Below are 27,843 nucleotides of genomic sequence, written 5' to 3' on the forward strand. Positions count from 1 at the left end.
CTAGCAATTCGTCCAAACCAGAGTGAACCAGTAAGCCGCTCACCCCTGAGTGATTTTGGGCGGTCTACTGATGCAAAGCTTCTCAGCTTCTGCAAAATACTTGAAAAGCAGGGAGCTGTTAACTAATGAGTAAAGTTGCAAAATCTATAGACAGATAATAAATCACCTTGAACATGACTGCACATTATCTTGAAACTTAGAAAGAGAAATGGAACTGGTGTACAGGAGTAGTGTCAGTCTAGGGGAAGATCTCCCGAGTTTAAAGTTTCCTGATGAGTGCCATGCTGATCCTGCATGTACTCAAAACAGTGCTCTCCAGCACTGATGATGTTCCCTAGTCAGGTTATGAAATGTCTATAAGCAAACAACCAAGCACAGAGAAGCAGGATTCTACAACTGGGCTTCCTACTCAATGCTATGTATCTTGTAGTGGACTGCAGTGGTTAATGGCTGGGTGATGGTTTATTTTTTAATTGGTTGGTTTATAAAGTATTGCTATGCTGCTGTATTTCCAATAGCCTGAATGGCACAGAAATGGATGGAACCTTACGGAGTTGTGGACAGCAGAAGATTAAACCATACTTTTCTGGAGTGGGTTACAGCCTCCTAGAATGATATATTCAGGAATGAAATTTCTCAATTTGCATTTAAGTTATTTCTTTGTGAAGAAATTGTCTTTAAACAAGTCAAAAAGAGGTCTGTAAAGTATCTTCAGACCCCTCACATCCTGGACATAAATGGTTTCAACTTCTACCCTCAAAATGACATTACAGAGCCCTGCACACCAGAACAACTAGACACAAGGACAGTTTTTCCCTGAATGCCATCACTCTGCTAAACAAATAACTCCCACAACACTGTCACACTCTTTACTAAGACTGTATCACTATTCTTCTTCTCATCCTTCCTATTACCTATCTACTTTCACTTATCATTATAACCTTGTTGCTTGTATCTTTATGATTTATATTGTTTTATTTAGTTTCCAAGTATGACTTGATTGCTTATTTAGTATGCTATGACTATCACTAAGTGTTTTATCTTATTATACTTGATGAATGTATTTTTATGTACGCTGAGAGTTTATGCACCAAAGACAAATTCCTTGTGTGTCCAATCACACTTGGTCAATAAAGAATTCTATTCTATTCTATCTAAAAATCAGGAGTTCACTTGGGATAAAATTTCATCCCCATCTGTAAAACCCTTCTAGTGATTGATTGTTTCATCTGTACTTATTGTGAATCATGGCATCCCCTAGAAGTTGAATGGAAAGTCCAACCTCTCTGCTTGCTTTTTAAAATAAACAAAATCCCTAGACAATATGGCCAATCCTTTTTACTATCTCTAACTCTACTGGGGACTTAATATTTTATTGCCCACATTCTGGAGAACTCAATAATTTCTTAGTGAAATCTATCTATCTATCTATCTATCTATCTATCTATCTATCTATCTATCTATCTATCTATCTATCTATCTATCTATCTGTCTATACTGCCATGTACCACTCACTCATCATGAAATCTCCAGAATCGTAAAGCCTTCAAACTTGAAATTTGGCATGTAGCTGCTTGCTAAGAAAGGATTTTTTGAAATGACCATCAGATCATTAGTATTTCTTATGCAGTAATTAACATGCTCTGATGCTAAGGAGTTCTACTCCCCCTTCCCACCGCCAGTTGCCTCACATTCTGTTACCTCAGTTCAATCTGGCTGATGTTCCACTCCTTCACTCAGGAGTGCTCTGGAGCTCCTTACAGTACTAAACATTGGTACCTCACCAAAATGTCTGCACCTTCAATCTATGGAACTGCTTCCAAACTCAAGGAGGTGGCAGTGATATTCCCTTATGTGTTTCAATCACCAACCACCACTGAGCCAATGGATTGTGAACCAAATTTCTCCTGCATAGACTGATCACAAAGTTTCTTCATGAAGCTCAGGTATCCAACTAGTAATAGAAATAGAATATAAAGAGAGGAGAGGTTTCTAGCTTCTTTTCCCCAGCAAGTGCCAGACAGGGCTGAAGAAGTTTTGAACTGGGGAAGTTAGGAGAGGTTTCTTTGGGATGCAAAGTCCTTTCTGCACAACTGCCCATTCAATTGAGACCAATGGAGGGTTTTCAAATGATTTCTAACAACGGTGATTTTATGCAAAATCCTAGCCAAGAGCTAATGTTGTGAACTGTGCCCTGTGTTGCAGGACAATAGTTCAGTGATTCTCATTGTGTGTGAGAGAGTGGTGCCCTCCAGAAATAAATTAATTCAACAATTAAAGGCTGCTGTGATTGCATATTATCCATTCATAGGACAGGCATCCTGCCATGTCTCTGAAGGATACCTGGTGATAGTTGCCTTCAAGAGGGAGACTGACTCCTAAGGCACTTCTGAGATCTTGTCTTCCTCATGAACCCTCTGCCAACCATTTTGAAGATAAGTTGATGTGTTGCCATATCATTTGAGGGAAGGATGGGTCTGAATTGGCTGATGCTTGGCAGAGAGCAAAAGGAACAGCTGTGGCTCTCAGGTCCCCATGGAGAAGGGATTGCAGAGCCCAATGTAATTTCTCCATCTACAATGGGCAGTAATCTAATTGGTGATATGAAGTGTCCCATTTTTTCTGCACCGGAGCTGCTCCTTTCCATCCTGTCTTTGATTCTTCCAAGCTTGTTTCTGTTTCCAATCTCCTCCTCAGTGTCGGAGAGGGTTAGGTTCACCTTGATTCTTAGTATTGTATTGAAGACTTTGTTGGTTTGTTTGTCAAACATGTACAAGATAACAAGTATAAGTATGAACATAAACAACAGCAAAGGTAGTAAATACAGATAAATGAGGACAGTAAGACAGGGACGGTAGGCATGCTGGTACCCTTATGCAGGCCCCCTTTAAGGACCTTTTAAGAATGAGTTGAGGTCCACGGTAGACAGTTTGAGGTTGAGGCTGTGAGGAGTTGAGGCTGTAACCAAGGAGTCGGGTAGGGCGTTCCAGGCATTGACCACTCTATTGCTGAAGTCATATTTTCTGCAATCGAGTTTGGAGTGGTTTATCTTGAGTTTTTATCGGTTCAATGTTGCCGTTTCAGCCAACTCCATCAACTTCTGCAACCAATCGTCCACAGTAGGAATCGAAGAGTCCTTCCACTTTTGTGTATACAATAGTCTTGCTGCTGTCAATATATATAGTAGCAAAGTTCTGATTTCTTTTTCTCCAGGTCTTTTTCTATTAGGTCCAAAATGAAAAGTTATGGTTTCATTTTTATCTCCATCTTGAACATTTTCTGTATTAACAGAGGTTTTCTTATGTAAAAGTCATATTTTTCTGAAATATTTAATACGGTTTTCACAGCTTTAGTAGTAGCACTTTCAGGTAAAGTTTGGGATGATTTTGGTTTCCCACTTGACAAGAGTGGGAAGCCATGAATTATGCAATATGGAGGACTTTTCAAAATTCTGATTTTGATATAGAAAGGAAAGAAGAAACAAAATGTGGACTTCAGGATTAGGAGCTCTGGATTTCAATTCTTACAGAAATAAATAAAACCATCTGTCAGAAAATCAGAATAAACTGCCAGTTGGCCTTGTTGGGAATGTTCCCTGAGGACTTTGAGAAAGCAAAAGGTAAAAAGTTGGTTGCAATAAAAATGGAAGCTGGAAGTTGGAAACCAACCCATTGATCACTTATTCAAATGGGACAAAGTGAATTATAGTCCCTTCTGCACTCAGAGACCCCTCTCCCCCCAAAATACCACTTTTTGTGACAAACACCTGTCTCCTTTTTACCATCAGAATCACAAAAAATATTTGTAATGCGTTCTAAAATCAATAGATGATAATTTAGATTAGAAACATTTCTTATAATAAACGACATGTTAAAATTAGCAGAGTCCTTAATGTATCAACATTTCTGGGTTGTAAGCAATGAAATCCATTTTTGTTTTTCTGTTTCTAATGAATAAAGAGAAATGCAGTTTATTCTTAAAAGAAATGAGACAGTTCATTAACACAGTTGCCCTTAAGTGCTCTATCTACTGTTGTTGACCCCAAAAGATTCCACCCTCAATCTTAGAGGCAATGAAGTGGATCAAAAGATGACTGGAGCACCAAGAGTGGAAATCTCAGCCATAAGATAAATGGGTTTGTATTAGAACTCATAATTGTGATACCGTGTAACAATATACCACAAAATTACCTTTGGTAGCTTGGTGGCTTTCAAAAGCTATCTTGGACCTCACAAATACTGTAGAAGTTATAATGCTTTGGTAGTGCTATGCTGGTTAGACGGTATATAGTTAGTTTAGGAATGAGAGCTGCCCTCTTAAGGGAATGCTTCTAACAGACCTAACAGCTAATTAGAGTTGGAAGAGACCTTATAGGTCATCTAGTCCAACCCCCCCCCGACCAAGCGGGAAACCCTACACCATTTCTGACAAATGGTAGTCCAGTCTATTCTTGAAAGTCTCAAGAGATGGTGCTCCCACAACTTCTAAAGGCAAGCTGTTCCATTGGTTGATTGCTCTCACTGTCAGAAAGTTTTTCCTTATTTCCAGGTTAAATCTCTCCTTGTTCAGTTTCCATCCGTTATTCCTTGCTTGCCCTATAGGTGCTTTAGAGAATAGTTTGACGCTCTCCTCTCTGTGGCAGCCTCTCAAATATTGGAAGACCTCTATCATGTCTCCCCTGGTCCTTCTCTTCACTAGACTAGCCAAGCCCAGTTCCTGTAACCGTTCTTCATATGTTTTTTGTCTCCAATCCCCTAATCATCCTGGTTGCTCTTCTCTGTACTTTTTCTAGAGTCTCAACATCTTTTTTATAATGTGATGACCAAAACTGGATGCAGTACTCTAGGTGAGGTCTTACTAAGGCTTTATAGAGTGGTATTAGTACCTCGCTTGATCTTGATTGTATCCTTCTCTTAATGCAATTTAGGATTGCATTCACTTTTTTGGCTGCTGTTGCACACTGCTGGCTCATATTTAGCTGGTTGTCCATGAAGACTCCAAGATCCCTCTCACGGTTCCTGTTATTGTGCCTGGTTTCACCCAGTCTATATATGTACTTTTGGTATTTCTTGCCTAAGCGTAAGACTTTACTTCATGGGAAATGTAGTTAATACCTCATGGGAGACATAGTTCATGTCACGTGGTCATATCCATAATCCTGATTGGTCACAGTGCACTTGAGAAGGATCAGAAGTGTAACTTATGATGTCCCCATTGTCCCATCCATTGGTTTTGTGAGATCATTTTCAGTTTCTAAGGCCTGAGGATGTGTAAAAGAAGTGAGTGAACCCAATCTTGTGGTGTCTTGACTGTATCCTTCTTGGTGTCTGCTCTGAAGCCATTTAGGGAGCAACTTCAGGGCTGCCACAGCAAGGCCGTTTGGAGCTGTGGGAATGTGAGGGGGTGGTAGAGATAGCTGGGGGGATGTGTAGCTAAAATAACATTCTTTTCCATGGGAGCCAAGGACACTCTACCAGGTGTTGGAAGGACATGGACAAAAGCCAGCGGAGTTGGGACTGTGACCTGATTGGGCCATGTGATAGACATGTGACCTGGGGGCAAGAACTTAGGGTTTTGATTTGGGTGGGGAAAACCTGGGGTCCTTCAGAGTCAGGTTTTCACCAGCTGTGGCAATATGACACTCCTGATAAATTTATACTTTGAGGAAACTCTAGGCCTCAGGGTTTTGATTGCTTTGGGTTTGTTACTTGGAACAGTGATACTTGGCACAGAATATTCCCTGGGCAGATCTGAATCGGGTCTATCTATCTTTTCAGAAAAAGGACTGAATTAGGGACTTTATATATTTATTTATATCTATCCGTTCTTTGTGTTTGTGTGTGTGCATGTGTGCGCGTGTGTGGGCACACACATGTACCTCCAAGTTTTTGTTGTCACTTTGCAAATACTTAAATTGGTCCAGGCAGTTTTCTTGGCAAGATTTTAGAAATGGTTTCCCATTGACTTCTTCTAAGGGCTTAGTTTTGGGCCAAAGGCAACCATAGAACTCATTGGCCCTTAGTCCATTCCCTTAGCAATTCCAGTAAACTGCCTCTTGAATAGGACCGCTTGGTGAAAAATGATCCTTTTCCTGAAGTGTTGTGTGTGGTAGGACCTTTCAGGTGATTCCAAAACTCATGAGAAAAGGAAGGAGGAATACTTTCTTCCATTACCAACTTTATCGTGTTTTATTTTGTTGTTAGTTTGTACATCTGATTTCTGTTGTACCACCTCTTGTCAGTGTTACGATTTAATTGAATTTATTTACTTATTGACATCACATCCATGTTCTGTTCCCGAGGGTATTTTCTCATTTCATCTCCGTTGCTTAATGTTAACATTTTGTACCCTTCTTTGCAATTTCTTCCTTTTGTTCCTATGGTAACTTAATGTTCTTTCCTTTTAACAGAGCTTACATTATAATCATTAGGAATTTTATTTGTGATGCTTTTTTCTTGATTGTGTGTTGTATCTGTGATTGTAAAATGCTTTATAATTCCGTTCCAAGGACATCCACACACATCTGGAGTTTGTTTTTGTTTCAGGTAAGGTTTGGAAATATTTCACTTGCTTTTTAAAAAAAAGTGTGTATTGATAATGTGGAAGCGAAAATGTCTGCTGGTTGGGAATCAAGTAAACCTTTGATTGGAAACATAAATTTACCCACTTGAAATGTTTCTAGTGTCTCTAGCATGGATCAATCCATCTTTTTCCCAAAGGGTAAAGAATGTATTTTACGGCTTCTGTTTTCTCTCTTTTTATATTCTGGCTGATCCTTAGGAATCAAAATCTCTCTTCTGTGCCACTGAACCTAGACTTGTGAATTTTGCCTCTTTGGAATTAAAAACTATTCCAAGTGATATGTGATCTACTTGAAGTACAACAATCTCTATCTCTATCTCTATCTCTATCTCTATCTATCTCTTTTCTTTTCTTTTCTTTCTTTCTTTCTTTCTTTCTTTCTTTCTTTCTTTCTTTCTTTCTTTCTTTCTTTCTTTCTTTCTTTCTTTCTTTCTTTCTTTCTTTCTTTCCTTCCTTCCTTCCTTCCTTCCTTCCTTCCTTCCTTCCTTCCTTTCTTTCTTTCTCTTCACAATTTCTGTTTTTGTTCTATTTCCGTTGATGTTTGATCACCATTTCGTGGTGAGGATGTTGGATTTGTTGCTGTTTGGTTCTGTTCTAGGATTAGCTGATTTGCAAGGGTGGGCTGCTATGGATTCACCCAGATTCGGGAGAACCCGTAGCTAATATTATGGCTAGTTTAAAGAACCATCAAATCCTACCCCTGGCTGGTCCCTCCTACCCCTTCCCTCCTAGGAGTCTCCACGCGGCCCGTTTTGGATGTGAGTTAAGTGAAGAGCCTGAAGGGAGGCTTGGGGAACGTGAAAAAATGGGCCTCTCAAAAATTCTGGAAGGCCGGAAATGGGCCTCCATAGCCCCAGGGAAGGCCATTTTCAGGGAAGGCCATTTTGCTGGCTTGGTCATGGTCAGCCTCCTGCACCACAGTAAGTGGGGGGAGTTTTCATCCTCCCCGGGCTCCGGAAGCTTTCAAAGTTTTCATCCTCCCCTCCCAGAGGCTTGAAAGCCTCCGGAGCCCGGGGAGGATGAAAACTCCCCCCACTTACTGTGGTGCAGGAGGCTGACCATGGCCAAGCCAGCAACCGGGCAGAGAACTGTTGCTGAAATTTCTGAAATTTCCCCTGCTTGTTTGGTTTTACTGAGAAAACAAAAAGCAAGTAGCCAAATGGCGCAAATAGGAGCATTCATGTTGAGAATTAGAAAACAAAAAGGACATTTTTTTTTTGTTTATATGAGAATTTTAGCTGAATTTTATGGTCACTACCTCACAGATTCTCGCAGATGCTCAGATTTTAATATCACTTTCAAAATCATTTGTTCTTCTCTTATCCTATGTGTGTGTAGACATGTAGGTCCCCAAAGATTTAACCATCACTATAAAAATGCAAGACAGTAAATCAGGTGTTATCGGGAGTATTCCCTAATGCCTTTAATTCCCTTGTCTCCAATCGCAGAGATATTATTACTTTTTTTACTCCTGCCTGTCTGCCTGCTATTAACAATTGGAATAGTAGAATTGGAAGGGACATTGGAGGTCTTCTAGTCCAACCCCCTGCTTAGGCAGGAAACCCTATACAATTTCAGACAAATGATTATCCAATCTCTTCTTTAAAACTTCCAGTGTTGGAGCATTTACCATTTCTGGAGACAAGTTGTTCCACTGATTAATTTTTCTATCAGGTAATTTCTCCTTAGTTCTAAGTTTCTTCTCTCCTTGATTAGTTTCCACCCATTGCTTCTTGTCCTGCCCTCAGGTGCTTTGGAGAATAGCTTGACTCCCTCTTCTTTGGGGCAGCCCCTGATATATCAGAACACTGCTATCATGCCACCCCTAGTCCTCGCTTTTCATTAAAATCATCTATTTTTGAAATCCAAAGTTTGTATTAAATTGTCAAGGTTTTCATGGGCAGTCTTTTATCCTTTAAAAGAACTTTTAGAAAAGTAAGAAATCCATTATAAAGTTCTAGGATGACACATGGAATGGAGTTCTGCTAAAAGATTCCTCTATCAGGTTAGCTCGACTATTTTAATTAATAAAACAGAAATTGTTGGGATTATTATTGGTTTTGTAAAGCCAATCAGTTTTTCATGTGTTCTGCATTGATTAATATCAGTTATTTATTGACTTTATTTATATGTCCACCCATCTTGGAAAAAGCAACTTTGGTTTGTTTAGAGTTGGGTGTAAATAAGATACAACACAAAACCTAGAAGCTTTCTGAGTGACTTGGCTGAGTGTTAGCTCTCAGCTCAATTTATTTTGCTGAATTTTCTCTACCTTGAAGTATTGTATTGAAAAAAATACAGAATGCAATAGCTTAATAATAAATGTAACATTTCTTTTAAAACCCCTAAATCTCATACCGTGTTATGGCTTTCTCATTCTTTAAAGGCTGCATAGAAGCAGCATAGAAGTCAGTTGACTGGGTACAGGCAGATTTACTTCTGAGTAACCATGCATTGTAAATTATTTAAGTGAACAATATCAAGTGGATTTTAAGTGGAGAGACTGAAATGTAGTTGCTACTCACAGCTGGAAAATCAGAAATCTCAATAATTAATAAACACTCAAAGCTAAAATATTGATTGATCGGCATAGCATTTAGCCATTATAGCCAATGCTATATATTTATATCTGTCTTAGACAAATACACACCCAATAAAAATGTAAATAAATTTTATATAGATATGGATTATGAAATATGAGATAGATAGATAGATAGATAGATAGATAGATAGATAGATAGATAGATAGATAGAATGTTCTATAACTTCTACATAACTCATATAAAATCTGCTTTTCTCAAATAAATCAAATTATGTTACAAGAGACTGTAACATATTAATATTTATATAACTATCTTAGACAAATACATAGCCAATAAGCATGTGAATAAATTTTATACAGATATGGGTTATGAAATAAGAGATAGATAGATAGATAGATAGATAGATAGATAGATAGATAGATAGATAGATAGATAGAATGTTCTATAACTTCTATATCACTCTCATAAAGTCTGCTTTTCTCAAATGCATCAAATTATGTTACAAGAGACTGTAACATATTAATCTTAAATTTATGCAGTGTTTTGGTGTCTAATTAACAAACATTTTTCCAGTACCATTAGATTCAGAAGCAGGCAGTCAACACTTATGCCTTTGGAAGGGTAGTTTCTGACTTTATCTGTTCTGTATTTTGAGACTTTAACGCACATTGGCCTAATGCCTTTCATCAAAAAAAAAATAAAAATCAAATTGGTTCCATGGTACATAAATGTTTTATGCAATATTCCATAGAGAACATTAAATAAAAATCATGAAGGGTTGACCGGGCAATTTCACCCATATCTTATGTCAAACGAGGAATTGGCAGAAATTCTTTCAGCTCTTGTCTCTTGCTGTGACCCTGCTTAACATTAAGCAGGTAATTTGACGAAACGTAAATCAGCATTGAATGCCCTGCGTGAGGCAGCCAAGTGATTTGAGGAAATTATCAAAATGGCAATACTCACTCGGCGCTAGGGGCAAATGTAAGCTGACAGTATTTATACATCAAAACTGCACTCAGCGTAAGATTGATTTTTGTTTCATTTTGTTTATTTTTCATTCCCTGTAGCAAGCTCGGTTTGTCCCGCAAAATATTCCCTGCGTCATTAGGCTCCCAAGGAATGCATTTTAGCAGAGAGATTTTGCTCGAGCTTGCAGAAATGGCAATCCATCTGAAAAATATTGTGTTTTTTTTTTAATCTCTCTTTTCTTTTAAGGTACAGAACCCGCTATCTGTACAGCTACCCTTGACTAGCTATAAAACCACTCTATGGCTTTAATGATTCTATTCCACCATTTCTTTGGTATTAGTGTAACTACAACCATTAATTTAGTGACCATCCAACGGCCTGAAAGGATGGACTAATTGTGACCATTTTTTGCACTTATGACCATCATGACATCACCATGATCATGTGATCAAAATTCAGATGCTTGGCAACTGGTTCATATTTATGATGGTTGGAGTGTGTTCTGACCCAAACCCTTTTCCAAGAAAGCAAATACAAACCAAAGAGAACAGAAACCTTTGAATGATTCTTACAAATCCCCAGTTAAAAGGCTGCTGCAAACTAATTAACTTTGATAAGCACAAGCCTCACCAAAATTGTGTGAGGCTGCCAAGAATCACAGATAAGAAATATTTTACAACACAAGAGTCTTCAAATACCATCTTAAGATACTGTAATGTCCACGAGGCTGAGTTTCAAAACATCTTTGCTTCCTGCAAAGAATATCCGATTCACAGCTGGCTTTTATCTTCTTCAAGGAGGGGACTTGCAGCCTTACTCTTGAGTTGCCCATGCTGTTGCAGCTGCTCTTTCCTGTGAGCAATCCGGCACACAAGTGCACTTGGTACAGGTCCTCGGGAACCTCCTCATCGCTGCTGCCAGCCCCCACAATCACTGAAGGCAGCAGTCCACTCCCTAATGGTCCTGGCCCCTCATCCGAGTCCTCACTCTCCTCAGCCATCTTCACCTGCTGCCAGCTAACCACAACACTATGTCCTTGATTTTATATGATCCCCTCTTGTGACCTTCAGACAAGCAAAGTCAATGGGGAAGACAGAGTCCCTTAACCACGGTGTTAATGGGTCTATGACAATTCACCATGGCCAACTCACCATGGCTAACTTGCTGCTGTTCTAACCCAGCTCCCAAAATATGACAAACCCTCTGTATTTAAATCAATGATTCCTTTATTAGGAGCCCCAGCAGCCCCAGCAAAACGTTTCTCTCACACCACAGGCTAATAAGTCTGTTCAGCAGGGAGATGACTAGTTGTCTGCCACATCTATTCATTTCTGCCCCCTGCCTTTTATCCCCAGAGCTGGGGCTTCACTAGCAGCCATGGCTCTTCTGTCCCAAGGATCAGCCCATAGATTTCCACTGCTCTCCTCTCTTCTGTGCATTCGCGCATCAGGCACTGGACCCAGTTGTTCCTCCTCTTCCTCATCAGCCACCTCCAGACCTGGGGTCTGTTGACTCTCCATCTGAGGGCTGATGGTCGACCCAGGCTCTGCCTATGTCTCCCTCTCTCTTCCAGATCCATTTCCTCTTCCCCCTTGGAGCTCTCAGGGTGCCTTGATGCTGATCCTGACTGCCACATTTCCTCCTCATCTGATTTGGCCGCTAGAGGGGCCGGCGACCGACAGGCCACAACAGCTGCAAGACAACTTGAGATGGCCATCTCACCACAGGACAACTCACTGCAGGACAAGAGTTACACTAATACCAAAGAAATGGTGGAATAGAATCATTTTAAAAAGGGTGCAAAAGGACGGGACAGAATGAAATGTGAATGGCAACAATTAAAATAATTTTTATTTATTTAAAATAATTGAATAGAATTGTTAAATTGTCTCCCAGTGATTTGTCTCATGGTTCATTGGCCATGGTAAGTTGTCCGCAGTAAGTTGGCTGTGTCAAGTTGTCCCATTCTCACCTTATTAACATTAACCGCAGTGATTCGCTTAACAAGAAAGGATAGAAAATGGGGCAAAACTCACTTAAGCAATGCATTGCTTAGCACCATAAATTTTTTGGCTCAATTATAGTTGCAAATCAAGGGCTACCTATGTAGAACATTTTTGTTGTTATCAGAAGTAAGGCCACCAAGGAAGAATACAATTAAATTTGAAATAGATGTAGCATGCAAGATTTTTTTTTTTTTTTGAGTACTTGAGCTAAAGTAACACCAGCTCAGTTAGAGGTCAGAAATGAACTTTTAGGTAAAATGTAGCATGTCTTCCTTTCACCGTTGCTTTTTATGCAGCTTCAAAACATGTCAAAATAAGCCTCTGCAAAGGAATTTGAAAGAAATGTCAGTTTTTGTTCCTTATGTAAATGGAATGGAGTGTTTTATAGCAGGTTTAAGGTTTTTATAACTCTGAAGTTGTTAACAGCCAGCTGGTTTGTATCTGTTTTTTATGGTTATTCCTGTCATAGGCAGCCTCCACAATTTTTAATTATATTTTCAGTATGTCTTTTCCCTCCTCTTGAATCTCACAGCCACCCTTTTATTTAGATTTTTCCCTCCTGGGAAAAGAGATTCAGTCTTCATCAATATGATGGTACACTTACTTGTGACTTGGATCTCAAAATTAGGGGTTGATATTGCAATAGAGAAACTGAGATCTGGGCTCTTCACTGAATAAACTTGGGGCACAGTATATTTAGTACCAATATATAATCGTCGCCCTCTTGCTGAAAAAAAATAATAGCCAATTTTCAAAGTTTATTGAGTTTTGTCATGGAAATTAAGTTTTGCTACTCAGTTCAGGCTGTTAGTTCTGTCCAAGTTCTGTTTCGGGGAAATTGGATTACACGGCAACTTTTCATTTATCTCCAGCACATTATTTATAATGCAGTTAATATCATAAGGTTCTAGAATAATCAGGAAGTTGCTGCTGTGTGGCAAAGTGGCAAGATTTACAATATTCAGGTAATTTGATGAAACATAATCCTAATCCACCTGTAAATAAAAACATGGAAAGTGCAGGTTTTGCTTTGTTATTAACTAAGCTGTATTAACTAGTTTGGCTTGCATACAAAGGATGTGTTTTATTAATTTATAAAATATTTTATTACCCAGATTTTTTTTTTCCACTCGTGTCAGAAGCACTCAGGTGCTTCTGGGTTGAAAGCATTAGCTGATAACATCACCATTGCTCTGGAGACACGCGGTTGGGGGCTCCATTCATGTCTCCAGCAGGAGCTGGAGGAAAGGACAAGAGCTCAACCTCAACTGAGGCAACTCGCGGATCTCAAACGTGGACTTGCTAGCCTGCCCAGCATTGATTGAGCCACCATGTTCCTAACCCAGAAATGGACCCTTTGAAATGACACTTTGGCAACCAAATTAATACTTCTATAAGCAGGGGTGGGATTCAAATTTCTTAACAACTGGTTCTGTGGGCGTGGCCCAATTTGTGGGTGTGGCTTGGTGGTCACGTGACTGACTGGGTGTGGCTTGTATGTAAATATTGTAAATATTTATGTACTGTAAATATTGATTTTTTTATTTAAAAAAAGAGCAACTTTTACCCAAAATCAGGCAAAGCAGGCAGGCAGGTTGAGTTGCTCCCAGAATCGTAGATACATTCAGAGATCTATCTTTCTGCAATCTGCTACCTGAGTCTGCACTGAAAAATAGAAGCTAGGAAGGTTCAGCTCTGCTTTTAGATCAGCTAGAAAGCAAGAAATCCAATGATTTCCTGCTTTCTAGCTAACCTAAATCTCCCAGCACAGCTGATAATCAGAACAGCTGATGATCGGGGGGAAAAAAGGAAAAATAGCAACTTAGCAGGCAAGTTGGATGGCATGCATGCCATGTAAGGAGTGACTGGGCAGGGAGGGGAGGGGCAGGACCAGCCAATGGTGCAATTTGCTGGTTCTCCAAACTGCGCAGAATCGTATCAACTGGTTCTATAGAACCGGTGCGACCAGATCAAATCCCACCTCTGTCTATAAGTATCCTATGAATTCATTAATGGAAGATCTTCAAGTAATATCAGGCCTCTTCATTCCAATTTTTGTTAACGAATAGGACCAAAAATGCTCTTTCGGGAAACAACATTCTGTGGAAACACAGGAGTAGTGTGCTTTTCCAAAAGCTCGGTAAAAATGGAAATTGCTTAGGATCTTAGTAAATGAGTTCTATTGATTAGTTCCAACAGATCCTGTAAAGAAAGGATACATGGTAACCATAGCCACAATTGAACATGATGAAATACCTATGGAGTTTAAGCATACTTAGTCAATGGTCTCCTCTCATGTCCTTTGAAAATGACATTTCCACAGAGCACAAAACAGACAATATTTGTTTCAGCCATACCGTCAAAGCATTGATTTGTGTAACACAATTTCATTACTTGAACGGCCTAAAATCAATATAGGATTATTTTCAACCTTAATATCTACAGACATTATGGCTCCAAAGACTACTTGTAGTACGCGGCATTGTAATATATGTTGTTTGCTGATAAAGGTTAAGAAGTCTTTGTTTCTACTTATTTATGTTTATGTTTGACAGAATTAGGCTAAAGACTTAAGACTTAAAACAGTTCTGTGTTTGTTTTGCTTAAGCCCCAGGATAACAATATTCAATCTATTGACTTGGAGGGAATCGCAGAGAAATGTGTTTAGACTACTTCTGAAAAAAATCCCGAGATTTGAAAACTTGAGGGTCAATTGTCCCAAAGATACTTTTTCAAGAGGCAACTGGATTTTCTTGTTTTTCTTTGAAGACGTTTCACTTCTCAGCCAAGAAGCTTCTTCAGCTCTGACTGCATGGTGGGGAATGGAAGGATTTATATTCCAGGCGGACAGCTGTCCATTTGCATTCTTGGATACATTTGAACAAAAAAGTCCAGTTCTTGAAAAAACACCTTTGGGACAGCCTTGACTTGTGGATGACTAAGAATCTCCATAGACATGAGGTCAATTGATTTGTTTTGCTTTAAAAGAAATAGTCTGTTAAATGTTTGTTTGTTACCAGAGATGAGAAACAGTTGATAAACACATTGCTATCCCATACATCTGTATTAAGTTTTCAGGCTCTATGGATTTATATTTCTTTCTGAAAGCTCTCCTGTCCAAAAGTTCCCCCAAATTTGTATTTTATTATGACAAATGTTAGAGAAAGCAGGAACTATAGTTGTATACATTGGGGACAATATTTATGGAGTTTAAGCACACTTAGTCATTGGTTTCCTATGGTGTCCTTCGAAGATGTCCTTTGAACTATACCTTATCCCAAAGAGGAGGTATGTAATATAATTTTTTCCTTCTTCAATCAACTTTCCTTGATGAAAGAAGATACAATCATGGGTCAGACCTTGGACAGAACTTTGAGAACTTCACGGAGAACAGTTCAAAATAGAGTAGTAGCTATATTATGTATCTTATCAATGAGGTCATCCAATGTTTATCTATTCGAGGTGAGAAAATAGAGAAGTAGGGATTGGTCAGAAGGTGAAGAACTTTAGAAATGATTCCATACCTATGAATCCAGAGTAAGGAGGAGCAGGAAAAGCATGTTATGGACCATGTCAACTAAAGAATTTTGACTGCAGGTTCTAGGGTTTCATAGAATAACAGAGTTGGAAGGGACCTTGGGGGTCATCTAGTCCAATCCCCTGCTCGAGCAGGAGAGAACCTTCTCTGCCATTGCCTTCCCTATGGGACATCTTGCCTCCTGAGGTGAGTCTTGCTCTCACTTTTTAGTCTTCCAGAAGACCATTAAGACTAGCAAAGCAATCCAGTAGTGATACGCAGGCAACCCTGAGAGGCTGAATGGTCATTGGTGGTTTGAGAGGCTCTCTCTCTCTCTCTCTCTCTCTCTCTCTCTCTCTCTCTCTCTCTCTCTCTCTCTCTCTCTCATTTGGTCTATTTCTGGAAGGATTTCATTGTCTTTTTACTTGTACTCAGTCACTTAGATTAGATAGGTGGTATATGAATTGGGTCTATCAATCAATAATGGAGCCAGTGCTTTTCCTATGGCAATCTGTGAAGGCAAAAGTTGGGTTTTGAAAAAGCAGGAGAGATACTCTCTTTTGAACATTGATTTTGGAGAGAACACTCTTGAGAAAGAAGCCAAGAAAACAAACAGATAGATCATGGAACAAATACATCCTCGTGGCACAAATGTCTATAGGCTCAAAATATCATGCCTTATGCAAAGATTTAGCTTTCTTGAGAAGGCTATACAGTTGAGAAAGTTGGAAAGAAAGAGAAGAAGGGAACAACACCCAAGTGGATGGATTCCTTTTAAAGAGACAATTGCTAAATTATCAGAAGTTCTAACTCAGGAACCGATCTTTTTTTTTAGTAGCTAAGAGTAAACTCTGAGTTTATGGCATATATCAGAAAAGCAGAAATGTCAAAATTAGATGAAAGATAGGGATTTATCAATATTCCACTTGATCAACTGTATACAAACAGTTGTTTTATAGCTTCCTAGTCTGACATTTGTTCCAACATAGTCTTCTCTCTCCAATGGACACTTTAATTCAGTGTGTTTATCATGTTTCAGCTTCTTGCTACCAATTATGAGTTGTTAATAGTGCAGGGAACAAATTGCATAATTAATGCACAGCAGGGAAAAAAGGCAGTGGAAAAACAAAACATATTGTTTAATCATACACAGATAAGTTTGGGCTGTTCTTTAATTACTTCTTCTTTAGTTACACAGTAAGTTTGATGAGAAAATAAGGAAAGCTTTGTAACAGGTGAAATTCTTACATCATCCAAGATTCTGTCAAAATTCCAGAAACCAGAGAGCCAACTGGAAGTGGCATAGCCAAATGTTTGGTTTAGAGGCAAGCTGCCAAAATAATTGTTTGCTTTTTAAGTCAAGAAGGGAAATGTTCTTGGAAATGGTGAAGGTACTGAATTAAGACCAGAGATTTCCAGGTTGAAATCTACTTCCTCTTTAGTAAAATCTACTTCCATTGTGTGTCTCCTTACTGCCAAAGCTTATTACCACTATTCTGTTCGTTTATTAAGAATTGTGTTGTCTACATTCAGTGAGAAATGTTGTCTATGTAGGACTAGACCCATGGATCAGCAGAAAAGAATGTGCATACAGTATTTTTCATCAGTTTGGAAGTATTTGATTCAGAAGAAGGAACAGCAGGAACACAGTATTATTCTGTGACTCATTAAAGCAGCTGTGTCTCTTTGCAAGATTGCACAGCTGAAGAAATTCATCCCACTTTCTGGGAGAGGATTTGGAGGCAGCAAAGAAGTGCTAGAGGAGGACAGGTGAGCTGGGAAAATAAGTTTTTTTTTTAAAAAAAAAGATCATGAACATTTTCACCTTCCGGCAAACTGCATTTCTGCACTTATTCGAATTTGTTTTGTGCATTGTTTTAAGAAATCCTCACAATCAGGAGGCTGTGAGTTTGATTCTTAGTAGAGGCAGATATTTCTCTCTCTGGGCACAATGAGAAATTGTGAACAAAGCTCTGCATTGGTGACAGGAAGGGCATCCGGCCAGTAAACACTCCACTCTATTCCGTTGCCCAAACTCCACCCCGCAAGAGATTATGGGGTCATTAAAAGAAGAAGATGATTGTTTTAAGATGAGTGACATCAAGGATTGAAACTACCGGGCTGAATGAGAAAGAGAGGCATTCTCTCCTCATTCTATGACAGAGGAAGGACAGTGCTCTGAGAAGGGGGAAGCTTTGCTTTGTAATAACAAGGGCATCATGATTTCATGGATGCTCTAAATGCAAATAGCAATGCTCTATGGTTGAGTGGACTTCAATTTCCTCTGGAGTAGCTTCAGAGTGTCTTGACGCTGCAGCCTTCTGCCATGGAGAAGGAAAGGGGGAAGCAGTTTTCTCCAACTTGGACTCCTTCCAGATGTGAGGATTTCAATTCCTAGAATCTTTTAGCAAAATAGAGCTAGTGACTGGATAATTCCAGTGGTGGTAGGTTAGGAAAGCTGAGATAGAGTTGCATGTAAGGACCCATATTCTGAAGGTTATTCATTTTAAGTCATACAATAGGAATACCATTTCTTTTTTTCTTTTGTAGCACTATCACTGTGCAGACAGAGTGCCCAATACTAAAATGTATAAAAGAGGCACCTGAAATGCCTCCATAAATTAAAACACAACTGTAAATTTCACACTATGTATTGGGTGAATTTATTCACTCAAGAATTTAAAATGCAGCTATAAAATTCACATTAGCTCCTGAAAATAACTTAGGGTGGTTGATCTCAACCTGTGGTGTGCAGAGCCACAATGCTATCACAGGGGGTGTCTATGGAGATTCTCAGTCATCCAGGTCATGGTGGTCCCAAAGGTGCTTTTTCAAGAGGCAATTGGACTTTTTGGTTTTTCTTTGAAGACATTTCACTTCTCATCCAAGAAGTTTCTTCAGCTCTGACTGGATGGTGGGGAGTGGAAGGATTTTTACTCCTTGCAGACAGCTGGACATTTACATTCTTTTAGAGAGTCATTGAAGCTACTTGGAGGCTCACCTGCATTACCTGAGTAGTACAGATGGGTGTGGAGTGGCTTCAATGACTCTAAAAGAATACAAATGACCAGTTGTCTTCAAGGAGTATAAATCCTTCCACTCACCATCATCCAGTCACAGCTGAAGAAGCTTCTTGGATGAGAAGCGAAATGTCTTCAAAGAAAAAAACAGAAAGTCCAGTTCTCTCTTGAAAAAGCACCTTTAGGACATCAAGAAACATTATGATTTAAATCTTGATTTAAATCTTGTGTGTGTGTGGGGGGGTGCTAGCCATGGTCCATGCCCACAAAAGATATTTAGTGAAGAAAAGATTGAGAACCACTAGCCTAAAAGGAAAGACTTCAGAATTTTCTGGACTTCCTGAAAAGAGGACCATGTCTTCCTGCTATGAGAGCTACCACAGTGAAGACTTGCTTCCTAGTCTGTGTTGTCCTCACTTCTTGCCAAGGTGGGACCATGAACAGACTCTCTAGAGGTCTACAAAAGGAGAACAAAGCCATATTAGTTGAGGGAGTTCTTTATGTATCTTTGTGCTGTGCCCACAAAGGGGTTGAAATGAAATAACCTCTACTGTGAACCACAAACAGCCTGGTGATAAATGGATTTTATCCCAAGCACAAGCTGGGTTTTCTCTGCTGACCTTCTGGCTATTCTGTGGTATACTACTTTCTGAGGAAACCCAACATAAACCTATTGCAGTAGGTATGTGGCAAAAAAGGGCAAGGATCGCCACTGTTAAATAATCACAAAAGGCAAAAAAAAATCACTTGTTTATTGATGAAGCATTGGTAATTTATTTAAAGAGGCATCCAACTGAATTAAATGAGGATAAGTTTCAAAAGAATACACATTTTTGGGCAGATTTTGGAGAGATATCTAGTGCTTCCTGTCTCTTTCCAAGACAAAAAAAAAATGTCTGTGAAGAATTTCCTCTTAAATCTTCTTTCCATGTCAGATGATCAGTGTTGATGTACAATTTAAAATAGATCAGGACACAAAATTCCATATTTACAGCAGGCTGATTTTCCCCTTCTGCAAAGATGTATTTCCTGCACCTCTTTGTCTCTTTTAAAGTATGTGTTTTTTCTTAATATAAAGAATGCTTTGTCTTCTAAGGTTTGTGGGGGATGGAATTTGAATTTTCTTTTTAAAAAAAAAAAAAAAAATCTGCTTTAAAAGTCACACGTGGTTGCAATTTAAGAATTTTTTTTAACCTCCTTGTCCGTAACAGTTGAAAGAAACATTCAGTGAAAGTTTATTAACTAAACTAGACTGATGCCTGAGGCTATAAAGATTCATTTATTATCAATTTCTTGACTGTTTTTCTTCTTCTGTTTTTGGGTTAAACTCCCAGTGTAAGATAATACCTCACAAAATTAAACCTTTGACCTTCTCCAGAGTTAAGTCGCCTTTGATTAGATAAAGTAACAATTTATAGCCCACCTTGTGGATCTGGTGAAATGAATAATGCAGCAGCTTGAAAAATGACGAAGAACCTATTGCTTGAGAAGACAGGACTGCTTAGATTAGAGAGAGGACAGTGTTAATTGAATTGTTTTGATTTGGTATGCACATCTGTAAGACCTCAGAAAATGCATTCCTTGTTTGTTCTATATCACATTGCTGGATTTTGAGAATACTTCCCTTTCATTTCATCTTGGGTAGAATCTCGTGACTGCATGTTACCCCAAAGTAATTCTGATTTTAGTGAAATTTACTTTTATTTATGCAAAATCTGGCATGAATAACATCTGGAAGAGTAAAAGTAAAATGCAGATAAGCTAACTCAGTAATTTTTCCAATAGCTACTGATGGTTGAGAAACTTAGACTCTGAAAAAGGCAGGTAGGAAAGGCAGGTAGGAAAAGGCAGATAAGTGGGCACCTTTGAACTATGGGAATGGAGGCGACTATTACGCATCCTATGCAGAGGTGGTATTCAGCCGGTTCTGACCAGTTCTGGAAAACCAGTAGCAGAAATGTTGAGTAGTTTGGAGAACCAGCAAATCCCACCTCTGACTGGAGATTTTACAGTATCCTTCCCCTGCCACGCCCACCAAGCCACACCCACAGCACCAGTAGTAAATTTTTTTGAATCCCACCACTGGGTTGAGGCCTCATTTAGACTAGAGTGTGTGTGTCTGTTTGTGTGTGTTTGTTTGGTTGTCAGTGAGTGTCTGGCTGAAGTTGTGACTTGACCTGAGGTGGAAGGCTTGAAAGATTCTTGAATTGAGTTATAATCCAAGTTCACTTCTGCTCTTCCAAGACTCCTTAAAAAGACTTTTGTGCACGAGTCATTGGAAGGGAAGGCTTCTTCAGAACCACAATTATTGGGCAAGATTTTACTTTTGGATGTTTTTCTTTGTGAATAGAATTATGGGACAAGATTAATTGCATACCGTAAGAGCTTTACATGAAGAGCTGTGTGTGATAACATTAAACTTCTAAGTCTGTCACATGGGGGGAAAGCTGTTAGGTTTAATGAATAAATGTAATGCCTAAAATGCTTCAGCTAATTTTTTTTAATTCTGTTGCTAGCGATCTTTATTGAAGAAAAAAAAAAAAACCACACACACACAATATTTTATATTTTATCTGTCGGTTGGGGTAGTAGCAATTTTGTATTCCTTCGCCTTGCTAATCTTCTGGTTCCACAGAAGTAAACAATAGATTTCATAAATTAAAAATTATGTGCTCCAGAACATGCATCTAAAAATTAAAAACAACAAAAACAACACACAAGGCTGTAAACATTTATGACTGAGACAAACTAGATTGTTCAAACATTGCCATGATGCATCCTGGATAGCAATATGGCAGCAATATCAGTTAGAATGCAAACAAGGTTTTTAAATGATGCGGCTCTTCCATTTCAGCTGGAGAATCTACTCTATACCATCTGCCTATCAGATGGTTAGGAAGCAGGGTTGCGTATTAATGCCACATGCTGCCTTCTCCTTCTAATGGTTAGATTCATATTGCTAATGGCATCGTCGATGAAATTTGTGTGACGCTGGAGTGATGAGATATTTATAAAGTGGCTTGTCTCCCTGAATAATCAGCAGGAAAAATGCTAGACGTAAACAGATTATCAATTTCGGGATATTAATGATAACTGCAATAGGCTTTCTTCACCGTTATTTACATCACCTCCCACACCAATACCTCTCAAACTATTTTTTTTTAAAAAGGGGGGAGGGATTTCAAATTCCCTTTGCAAATTACTTTTGGGGGGGGCGGATTCTGAATGCGATATAGTAAGCCCCATGATGAAATTCATTCATTTATTTAATTTGTCTCCTTGATTGTTATTATTTGTTTTTTACAAATACTTCAGAGTGGTGAACCTATTCAACACACTTTTCCTCCTATTTTCCCCACGACAACAACTTGAGGTAAATAGTGAGATTTAGACCTAGGAGCAAATGAGTGGCATGGTGGCTACTAGGAAGGTTCCTACTCGGAAGGTTGAGAGTTCGATCCTAGGTAGTGGCAGATGTTTTTCTATTAGGGCACAAAGAGAAAATATCTGCTGTGAACTCTGCATAGTAAACACTCTGCTCCAATCAGTTGCTCCAACTTTACCCATAAAAAGGGAGAGATAGGGGCAAATAGCTGGGATAATGAGATTGCCTTCCCCCTTCCTTTCCTGAAAAAAATAGCATAAATATTTCATCTCATGCACTTCTTGATGGACTGTTCTACACTAACGCTATATAGTATCTCCAGCTTCTGAATTTTTCAAATTGTTGTTTTCAGTTATGATATTATCATAGCCTCTATTATCCCGATCCTTTTTCAGAGGTAGGTTGAGTGCGAGCTGGGGACTCTGGGCATTGTAGTTCTTTTTAATTTTTCTGAATTTTGGAGGGGGGGCTTCTGAGGGTTTTGCTTGTTTTATAAAATTATGTTAAAGTTTGCATTGCATGTGAATTCTAATGTATTTCAGTGTTCCTGATTTCTAGCAGCTGGAGAAAAAGAGCAATCTGCTTTTAGATGGTATGTCACAGACCTTAATATTGGAATAAGAGAAATGGGAAAAGAACAGACAGAGCCTAAACAAATGGACTATCTTATACATGACATAGTTTACAACGAACAAACAAACCCTTTGCTTTCATTTCCTGGTTTAGTCTAGGAGATATATCTTCTTTTGAATGTGGAATTCAGAACAGTGTCTACTATTTGTCAGGTAAAAACACAAGGGCCCAAATCTAGGTTTAATTCAGTGAAATTAGAGATAACTAATCTATTTTATCCTAAGTAAAAATGATCATCTGTAGTCTCCATGATTTCAACTGGTAGATTCTAAGTAGGGCTAAGCAGGATTGGAGCTGATTGACTAAAAAAACACAGGAGGCCATTTTACATACCTTATTTGGCCATGAAATCCTTGAGAAGTTTGCTGTCACTTCCAGAAGATGATTTTTCCTCTGTCCTTTTCTGCCTTAAGAACTTGATCACTATTTCCCAGAAAGAGGGTGATGTCAAAGGGAGAGCGGATAGAAGTTGTGATTTCATGGTTGTTATTCCCCTTTCGTTGTAGGTCTGACAGCTGCGGCTGCTGCTGCGGCCGCGGCCACCAATGCTGCCATCGCGGAAGCAATGAAGGTGAAAAAAATTAAATTAGAAGCAATGTCAAATTACCATCCCAATAATAACCAGCACGCAGCAGAGTCTGAAAACGGGGACCTAAATTCTGCTGTGGGTAAGTTTTTGATCTAAAAGACACAATTAATTTTGTTTCTACCTGGAAACTGCTTATGGACTTTGTTCCTGAGATGGAAAAAAAAATGAATCTTTGATTTTGAGTTTTACCGATTAGATAGGTTCATTGTAAAAAAGCAAAAGTTGAGATTTTATGCTATTAATTTCTTCTGCTGCACCAATGCTTTTCTTTTCCTGTCCTCTTTTACCCTACATTTTTCTCTCTTCCCCTTTTCCTCCCTTGTTTATTTTTTTTTTACTTCTTTATTTGATATTTTGATCAACTAATACAAATTTCGAAAGCAGAAGTTTCTGATTGGAAAGAGAATTGTTGCAAAAAATCCTTGCTTTTAAAAAAGCAGGAGAAATTACAGCTTAATTTCTTCTTCTTTGTTTTCCTTTCAGCCTGTTTTGTTTTAAACACTGTTATTTTTCCAAGTTATTTTATTTTCATATTAACACACTCTAAATATACTATCTGAAAATGCACTGTTCAGTAAAGCTGTCAGGACATCCATCCATCCTATGGAAATAATCAACAGTTTTACTTATTTCCAGGGTAACATTTTAAAAAATGTTGGATTCATTGTTCCTGTTAACAAATTGAGTTAAACTGGACCAGCTAAAATATAGAATTCAGATTCTGTTTTTAGAAGACAAAATTCTGCCTATTTAAATCCCAGGTCAGCTGAACAAGTCCTGCCTACCTAAATGCTCCAGGTTGACTGAACAAAATTCAATTAGTGGCTATTTTGATCATATGGGCACCTAAAATTATGTTGTTTTTTCCCTCTCTGTGTTTCATATTTGGAACTTTTGACAACATTTTCACTCTCCAAAGTTGACGGATTCACAAGATGTGGCTTCTCCATGCAGTTGATTTTTCTTTTCTTAAATATTCCTTTAATGACCACTGACTTTATTTCTTTCTAATGGCTGCTTTCTGCTCTCTGAGGTAAATTAGTGAGTGAACTGAAAGCTGAATTTGAATCCTCTTAACTGCTGTTCAAGACAGAGGTTGCATAGACTTAAACCAGACATGACAATCTAATATATACTTTTTCTATTCTGCAAATTTTTGAGGTTATTCTTAAGGGTGACAGCTTGACAACTTTTTTGTTCTGGATCTCCCTGTACATATTTATTATTTAACTCCTACCCAGGAACAAAAGGAGCACATATGCCCATGTCAGCAGATTTCAAGCATTTTTTTCCCTCTTTACTGTTAATATTTCAGCCATAGAAAATGCTACAGGTCGACTGAACAAAATTGCCATAACATACCTAGCCTTGGGGATGGGTGAAGGAACAAGGACAACTAACAACAATCCCCAAAAAATATTTAAACATGAGGGAAAAGGTGAGAAAGGAAATCTAAGATGTTTAGTTCAACTTTCTTTAATCAATGGAGAAGTGAAAAGCAGTGAATTATTTTTTTCTAACCTGCAAAATAAAAACAGTTGTTTAAAACACATATTGTGGAGAACTGTTAGAGAGTATTTGGATTCTAATAGAGACCAAAATCATATTATTAAGTACAATAATTTTCTTTCTCAATAAGTATTTTATGTTTTGTGGGATATGGAGAGATGCTGGGGGAATATGCATGGGATGAATGTGGGTCCTGCTGTATAGGTGTAGGATTGAAAAGAGGTGCTATGTCCCATATGCAGAGAAGAGCCACAAAGATGGTTAGGGGGCCGGAGGCTAAAAGAATGGAGAAGGACAAACGGAATATGTCTAGTCTAATGAAAAGAAGGACTAGGAGTGACATGATAGCTGTGTTCAGTATTTGAGGGGCTGCCACAAAAAAGAGGGGTTGAACCTTTTCTCCAAAGCACCTGAAGGTAGGACAAGAAACAATGGATGGAAAGTAATCAAGGATAGAACTAACCTAGAACTAAGGAGTAATCTCATGACAGTTAGAACAATTAAACAGTGGAACAACTTGCCTGCAGAAATTATAGGTATTCTATCACTGGAGGTTTTTAAGAATAGATTGGACAGCCATTTGTCAAGAATATTATAGAGTCTCCTGCTTGTCCAGGGGGTTGGACTAGAAGACCTCTAAGGTCCTTACAGCTCTGTATTTTGTAATGTGGGAACCGGCATGAAATATCTTCCATCTGCTTTGTAAGCAAGTCCTGGCTATCTAGTAGGTATGAAAAAGGAGAATTGTTTGCTTCACTAGGAGAAAAAAAAAAACAGAGTAGCCACAGTCACGTGTGTGCACTGTACACTTATGTACAATATTATGTACAATGAGAACATATGCACAGAAGACAAATTCTTTGTGTGTTCAATCACACTTGGCCAATAAAGAATTATATTATAATCCATTAGTAGTTTAGAGGAGAATGCCTCTTTAGGCATTGATATGTCTTACAATAGCATGTCTTTGTCAAAAGTTGTGCAGCCTGGTAGTAATTCCTATGTTGACTTTCACAGAACTGACTCTCTGATAAGTATGACCTTCTAATAGGTGTGACCTTCTAATCTTGTTACAAAGCTGTAGCCAAAAAAAAAAAAGGCCTGAAATCTCACAAAGTCTCTTTTTGAGCAAGATCACCAACATGAAGGATGCCAAACATCATACAAGGTGCCAGAAAAGTCTTGTCAGTTTTTAGCTTTATTAAATGGGATCCCATGGGATGATACTTCCTTGCCCAAGGTTTCACCATCCTGCATGGTTCCAGTGATTTTCTAGAAGGAAGGCAAAGCTCTGGTGTTTACTTCTGGTCAAATTCCAGTCTTAATTGAGTTGTTGGACAGAGAGCCTACTGAGAGGCTTAAAAGGATAAAACTGAATGAGCATAGATTGATATCTTTTTTGGTGGTGGTTGGGGATACCTCTGTTCAAAATTTAGTTGAATTCATTGAGATTTACTTCAAGGACAGATATAAAACCTCTATCACTGCTTGGAGATGTCCTTAGAAAGGCTATTTCTGTAAACGTTATTTTCCAAGGGAAGAAACTTCCATTCTAGCTTTTCAGTTCATCAGAAGGCATCACTTAGTTGACCTTGGCTGGCCCTCAGGAGGTAAAGCAGGGTTGGCTGTGGTTTGTATTTGAGTGGGAGACTCATTTTAACCCTGTAGACCTGAGTGGGAGGTTGTAAAAAGCACCTTAAGCCTAAGTACCACAGTGGATAGAATGCAGAACTGCAGGCTACTTCTGATGTCTGCTGGCTGCCTGCAATCTGGTAGTTCAAATCTCACCAGGCTCGAGTTGACTCAGCCTTCTAATCTTCTGAGGTGGATAAAATGAGGACCAGATTGTTGGGGGCAATATGTTGACTCTGTAAAACTGCTTAGAGAGGGCTGTAAAGCACTGTGAAGTGGCATATACTGTAAATCTAAGTGCTATTGCTATTAAGAAAAAAATAGCAATGAATCTCTTCTGTACCTTGGCCAAGAAAAGAGTGTAATGGTCACCAGGAGTAGAGCACAACTTGAAGGAAACTTCATATTGCATATCTTCATGCTGTATGTCTATGGAGATTATTGGTCATCTAGGTAATGATAGCAGTGTTCCAATATTTGAGGGGCTGCCACAGAGAAGAAAGGGTCAAGCTATTTTCCAAGGCACCTGAGGGCCAGACAAGGAATGATGGATGGAAACTGAACAAGGAGAGATCCAACCTGGAAATAAGAACAGTGAGAACAATCAACCAATGGAACAGAAGCTGCCTTCAGAAGTTGTGGAGGCTTTCAAGAAGAGACAGAACTACCATCTGTCAAAAATGGTGTACGGTCTCCTGCTTGGGTGGGTGGGGTTGGACTAGATGACCTACAAGGTTCCTTCCAACTCTCTTAATCTGTATCTAATCTGTATCGATATCATGGTTGTCCCAAAGCTGTTTTTTCAAGAGGCAACTGGACTTTATGTTGCCAGAAAGTACAGTTGCCTCTTGAAAAAGCACTTTTGAGTCTTTGTGCTTTAAACTTCTCAAAGTCCATTCACTCTACCTACTTAAACTACATCATAGTTTTTATTAGAGTGCCTTGCATTATTTTATATTCTTTTACAACTTATATAATGAGGGCATTCCTATAAGCATGAGATGGTTATATGGCTGTTCCATTCCTCCAGTAGCCCTGAGAATAAATTATAATAATAGTCCTCAACTCAACTTTGAGCTACTCTTGTCATTGTAAACATCAATCAGTAAATGGGGCTTTTGCCAGAATGAGGATGTTCAACTGCTTTAAGGAGCTTCCGCAGATGCTATGTAAATTCTTTTCTGTCTCCTGAAACCATTTTTTTTGGCCTTAGAATCTGAAGCCTTGCCAACTGTATTATGCAAATAGTAATGGGAACCTAGAAGTATATCATACATTTTGGTTCAGTGTTGGAAAACACCCAGGGCTGGGTTTCTTCCAGTTCGCACCGATTCGCTAGAACCAGTTGTTAACAATCTAAGCAGTTCGTAGAACCGGTTGTTAGAAGAAATCACTGGCCTAATCCTGTAAGAAAGGCAGGAAGGAAACATTCTGGTGTTGCTTATAGAAACTGCC

At 38.8% G+C, this 27,843-nt stretch overlaps 1 protein-coding gene across 3 annotated transcripts in view; it reads left to right on the forward strand.

Annotated features, from left to right (window-relative positions):
• DACH1 (dachshund family transcription factor 1) overlaps positions 1 to 27,843 on the forward strand; it is a 351,590-nt gene that overhangs the window by 151,764 nt on the left and 171,983 nt on the right. Inside the window, exons 3-4 of one of the 3 annotated variants that reach the window (XM_087938023.1) lie at positions 23,165 to 23,326; positions 24,563 to 24,685. The exons of 1 other annotated variant lie outside the window; for it this stretch is intronic. In XM_087938023.1, the coding sequence (XP_087794149.1) occupies positions 23,165 to 23,326; positions 24,563 to 24,685 (285 nt within the window). The remainder of the gene's footprint in view (positions 1 to 23,164; positions 23,327 to 24,562; positions 24,686 to 27,843) is intronic. One more of the 3 variants, XM_026705323.2, reaches the window with a different exon arrangement.

The sequence above is a fragment of the Pseudonaja textilis genome, chromosome 8, assembly GCF_049901715.1.
Source record: "Pseudonaja textilis isolate UNSWEBS1 chromosome 8, rPseTex1.2, whole genome shotgun sequence".
In the NCBI taxonomy this organism is placed as follows: domain Eukaryota; kingdom Metazoa; phylum Chordata; class Lepidosauria; order Squamata; family Elapidae; genus Pseudonaja; species Pseudonaja textilis.